General features: G+C 41.8%; 2 protein-coding genes across 2 annotated transcripts in view; both read right to left on the bottom strand.

Annotated features, from left to right (window-relative positions):
* Positions 1-1,776, bottom strand: part of LOC148342015 (uncharacterized) — a 6,308-nt gene extending 4,532 nt beyond the window's left edge. The window contains exons 1-2 of the mRNA XM_088288028.1: positions 1,716-1,776; positions 977-1,491 (exon numbers count right to left, since the gene is read on the bottom strand). Coding sequence (XP_088144154.1) covers positions 977-1,491; positions 1,716-1,776 — 576 coding nt within the window. The remainder of the gene's footprint in view (positions 1-976; positions 1,492-1,715) is intronic.
* LOC148342014 (uncharacterized) lies at positions 371-3,791 on the bottom strand. The gene is made up of 3 exons (XM_088284602.1): positions 3,666-3,791; positions 2,267-3,132; positions 371-2,167 (listed from the first exon to the last, which is right to left on the bottom strand). The coding sequence occupies exons 2-3, from the start codon at positions 3,119-3,121 to the stop codon at positions 1,841-1,843; spliced, it is 1,182 nt and encodes a 393-aa protein (XP_088140728.1). The 5' UTR covers positions 3,122-3,132; positions 3,666-3,791; the 3' UTR covers positions 371-1,840.
* Positions 3,792-5,372: the final 1,581 nt, after the last annotated feature.

The raw sequence follows: 5,372 nt of genomic DNA, 5'->3' as shown, positions 1-5,372 counted from the left end.
TCTCCGGTTTTGCACTGGATCTGATCTGGTTGTAACTGACACAGTTTTTCTAGAGTTCCAGGAAATGACAGAGTTTAGTAGAAAACCGGTGGGCCACACATGTGGAAAGGTGTTGCATATTGCTGACAGCTATGAAAATTTCCCAGATTTCCGATCGGAATTCAATGCCGTTCTTGACAGCAATGTCTGGGTGATGGACATTGTTTAATTCTTTTTATACCAATGGCTGTTAATGAGCCATCACATATTGCATCCACACTTCATGACTTGGATATATTGTTCACTGTTTTTTATAGTTATATAGAAACAAATTTTGCATTTGTTCACTGTTTTTATAATTACATAAAAACAGCTTGCATTTGGTGTTATATTACACTACAGTTATAAAAGGTTCTGTAACGTTACGGGGCTTTATTTCTAAGAATTTATGCATAACCATTGGATGGTTGTTTCAGCAGCTGCCTTGTATTATTTAGATGCATGTCTATCATGAAGAGTAATATATTTTATTACATTCAATAAATTCATTCTTTATCCAGTTTTTCTGCCTACACCAGAATTTTGAAAAAGCAAATATTGCTGTGTGCAAATGTGACTGTTTTAATGATGTGCAGATGTTTTCTATTGAGACAGCAATTGATAAATACAGGTAATTAATTTATGCTTATATACTATACTTATCAATTTCAGCTAATTTCAATCAAAATGTAACATCCTAGTTTTGGTAGTTAATGACAAGGAATAACTGGATCAGGTCAGTGCTATTAAAAATAAATATATTTAATTTGCAATTCGGATGCAATGCTATGTTCTGGACACTTGGGGTCATTAGTAGATAGAGAAAGGTCAAGATGTCAAGACATTCACGTTTATTCCAAAAACATGAGTAACTAGTGTACTGCAAAAATACATATACAGGCAATATTTCACTCATGTCAGATTCATTCATTCATAGCTTATCAGTCCATCTTTCCACCCAGCGAATGGCAGTATCGGTGGCATCTCGTAGGTCTTCTTCTGAGCACCTTGGGCCTGCTGGGCAGTGTCGAAGCAGATGGTCGAGGGTTTGGATGGCTTCGCCACACTCGCATCTTGCTGAGTCGGCGAATCCCCATCGGTGCAGGTTGTCTCCCGTCTTGGCAACCTGAGAGGGCGCTGGATTGAGCGCGACCCAATGTTTCCTTGGTAGGTCTGAACCACGGGGTAGGTGTTCAGAAGGGCTAGGTACACTGATGTTCTGGTACTCGTAGCTCTCCTGCCACCTGGTGTTACGGTAGTTCGTAGGTGTCCTTGCACCAAGTTCTCTAACGGTGTTGAAGCCACGTCGTGAAGGCAGTCTTGCTTCGATCTCCTGGTGACCGAACAGAGGGTGACGATGGTCGTCCAGCTGCTTCTGACGTTCGATTTTACTAATTGTCTCCCTGCGGATGTCAGGAGGGGCTATTCCTGATAGAGAGTACAAAGCCGGGAGTGGTGTTGACTTTAAAGTGCCTGTGATAACACGGCAGCACTTATTCAGTTCCACATCGACCTTGGAAGCGTGACTTGAACGTGCCCAGACTGGTGCACAATATTCAGCGGTGGAAAAACACAGTGCTAAAGATGATATGCGCAAAGTGTCTGCATTTGACGAAGCTGATACTACTGTATTAATTCGTGACAAGTATTTAGAGGGACAGCTCATGCAGTAAGGTTTGGAGACAAAGTTATTATACAGGCCAGAATCGGATGATTGGACACAAGGTGAGCAAAGATGACCACTTCCACAACACTCATTATATCCTCCTTAGCTTCATCTCTTACCTTGACACCAGTTCTACACATGACAATTAGACACTTGTCAAATAATCTTAAGTAATTCTTCTCTCAACAAAACATACAAGTCACTTGCACCCAATGGATCTGATGGAGCATGCCATTCATTTTCCTCCATAAGAAGACAACACGGTTCAAAAACAGTTTCATCGCAAGGAAAATTGCCTTTTGGAGTGCACTCTTCCATACATGCAGTGACATCTTCCATTCCTGCAGGCTTCAGTCGATCCTCAACGCCATGCATGGCAGCGAATGAATACATGATGACTGGTCGACCTGAAGCTGTATCACTGCTCAACCTTGGTCTTATTTTGTGTGAGTTCCATGTGTTAACGACCTCATCCAGCTCATCCTGTACAAAAAGCTTTATAGTTAATTTTTAAGTATTGTATCCCTACCGTTCATTAATTCCAATGTTGAAAAACTGATGGGCACAGAAAATACTTTATACCTGCATGAGATTAAGAAAGCAGAACTGGATAAGGCTTTTATCCAGAAAATCTCCTGTAAAGTGACCATCATTCTGAAGAGTTTGAAATAAATTAATCCAGAACTGTGCGCTCTGTTTGCGAAGGGTGGACCACCACCCTTCAATGCGCTGATTGGCAGTACTTCTTCCGTAAAGAAAACTTTTCTCCCAAGCAAAAGTGTCAGAGTGGCCTCTTCGCAAAAACATCTGCATCTGTTCAACACAACTATTTTCTGTGCCCCTGTCTGCACGGATCCTCTCTGGACATCCACCGATGCGTGAAACTGTTTTTATGAAGTAACTTGCAACCACCTTAGGGTCACTGTTTGTGGTATAGGCCTCCGCCCATAAAACATACCGGCTAAACCCATCAATACAGCCATGGATGCAAATCCCATAGGGTTTTAATTTGTCATAGCCATCCATGTGCCAAAGTGCATTTGGCCCTCTGCAGCTGTACTGGCGTCTTCTTAGGCGTCGTGCTCTTCTTAATTCCACGCCTACTGGGTCAACCAATTTTATAATTTGTCTTATTGTATCTTGTGACACAACAAAGCCTTTTTGGATCGCACGTAGATGAAGCCAGCGATAACCTTGCATCTGTCCACTAGTCAGGATCTCATGCTGGACAAAAGCCAACACGTCTCCCAGGTCCGAATGGTTCTTTCTTCGAAACAGACCAAGTCTTTTACACATCCTCTTCAGAGTCCGAATACTTACAATAGTTTGCGCATTATGTGCTAAAACTGCAAGTATTTCCTTATTGCTGAATGCAAGTCTAAAGCATAGCGTTATTAAATCATCCAAATCTGGATTTTCAGCCACTGCACTGTCCATCAGTCAAATATCTGCAAAATAAAAGAAAAGCAACAATTGCAATCTGATAAAAACAAATGAACAAATGTAAATTTTGAAACCATGACTTTTATGACAGCATGCTTATTGTACAAAGTTGTTAATAATAATATTGTCACTCATGGTAGCGGGCCGGGTCTAAATTCTGTAAACACATCCAGTAAGTAGTGAAATACAGACGTGCGTGTGTACATACTTCAAATGACGTGGACTTGAGTTGTGTCATGTACAATTACAACATTCAGCGACACGACCGTGTGATCAGTTCACTGATTTTGTTCCAGCCGGCCACTATGAGCTTGGCAAAAGGCTTCGATATGATGCGCGTGTTTTACCGACGCTGTGACGACACCAAAATTGCTTTATCTAAACTGGTTATTGAAGGACCAAAAGTCTCATAAACTGCGTATGCAAATGGAGCGCATCCCTTCATGATATGCTAATTTGCAACAGAGCGACTAGCTACACGTAGCGTGAGAGTTACGGACGCGACAGCCACCAAATGAACGACGCACTGTTTACTCACCCTCTGCTCCTCCAAAAGTGCAACGATGTCCTCCGACACTCCTCGGCCACGCAAAAAGTCGCTTGGTGACGACATATTAGGACTTTCCAAAGGCATACACACCATGCTCTGACATTTTCATCCCACAATGCATTGCTCCATGACAAAAAGTCAGAATTCTGACTTTAAAGTCAGAATTCTGAGAATAAAGTCAGAATTCTGAGAATAAAGTCAGAATTCTGAGATTAAAGTCAGAATTCTCACTTTAAAGTCAGAATTCTCACTTTAAAGTCAGAATTCTGAGATTAAAGTCAGAATTCTGAGAATAAAGTGAGAATTCTGAGATTAAAGTCAGAATCCTTCCAATCTTTTTTTTTTTCTCATTCATGGCCCTAATCATCTTCCGTACAGACGAGTACAATCGAAAAATGGCGCTCTGATCTCAGCCCAGCCTCAAATTTTATAGGAGGTTTTCTATGTCAAGGGTCATGTAGGTTGAATCGGTCGTCCTTGCTCCCTCCCCCGGTCCACGTTAAACGTCCAAGGCTCACCTTCTCAGGCAGGCGGCAGTCTCTCCGTCTCTCCTGCTCACATTCCCCTGTAATCTCGTCAGTGTAGAGATTGTGTGGTGTATGTTTTCCCAGATCAAATTGTTATGTTTTTTGGTGTTCTTGATAGCGTCCCGGTGACGTCCTCCCCGGCCCAACTTGATATGTTTGTATCTTCTATGGCCTATGTGGAGAATGTGTTTTGTTGTATTTGTCCATGAAGTGCTATCTGGTTTGTCATCAGTTTGACCTGGGCCGACTGAATCTGTTTGTTCTGAATGAGAGTGTGGGTCATGAAAATACGATGTGTGCAAGTTTGAGGTCTTACATTTAAACTAAGTCATATAAATTTAGCATATGAATGCATCAGTAAACACCATGACTACAATCCCAGTCAATCTTATCGATGCACTGTACTTCTACATACATTTGAAAAATGCTTTTTGTTTAATCAATGTTGGCAGAGTGGTACTACGCAGCAGTAGTATCGCGTCCAACTATTTTCAGGATCAGCAAACCAGAATTTCTGTATTGACAGAGGAATAACTGCACACAACCTGTCTCGTCTGACAGTGTGGAAGAAGTGATTTTATTCTGAGGCTACAAAGGATAAAAGGGATGAAAGGGGCGGCACATCATAAGCATGCATGTGACAAAGTAATACATCATAAACATACGTAACAAAGTAAGGACTTTGAGAGCACATCTTTAACAATCAATGTTGAACATTTTCAGTAAATATGAACCTGCTAAATTAAATAATTGACCTTCTGTCCCGTAAGTGTTTAAAAGAATGCCAACAATCGTAATACAAACCTTCAATATTCATGTCCGGTGTGGCCATTCCCTATAAGAAGGGAAGGCGGGAGAGAGGGGTCACCTTTCCCTTTTTGCTTTTTGGGGAGACTTCTTTTGACATCAGCATGTGACGAGAATAAAATCTCTTTCTCACCAAAATGGCTGTGTTAGAGAATTTTTTTCCATCACCAATTCTGCCATGCTCCACGACCTGTCCGGAGGGAAGCTGAGCCAGACCCACACATCAACAACAAAATATACCACATTTTTGGCATTTTGCTCCATTGCGGGTCTCAGGGTGCTGGGGCGCAGGCGTTCAACAGCCGGCCGGCTGAACTTTCGGTGAGATGCTTTTACTCACAATGGGTGTTGTGCGCCTGTG

The sequence above is a fragment of the Idiotropiscis lumnitzeri genome, chromosome 2 (genome assembly GCF_059441095.1).
Source record: "Idiotropiscis lumnitzeri isolate Australia: NSW breed Sydney's pygmy pipehorse chromosome 2, RoL_Ilum_1.0, whole genome shotgun sequence".
Classification (NCBI taxonomy): domain Eukaryota; kingdom Metazoa; phylum Chordata; class Actinopteri; order Syngnathiformes; family Syngnathidae; genus Idiotropiscis; species Idiotropiscis lumnitzeri.
This window is presented reverse-complemented; position numbering and strand designations above follow the sequence as displayed.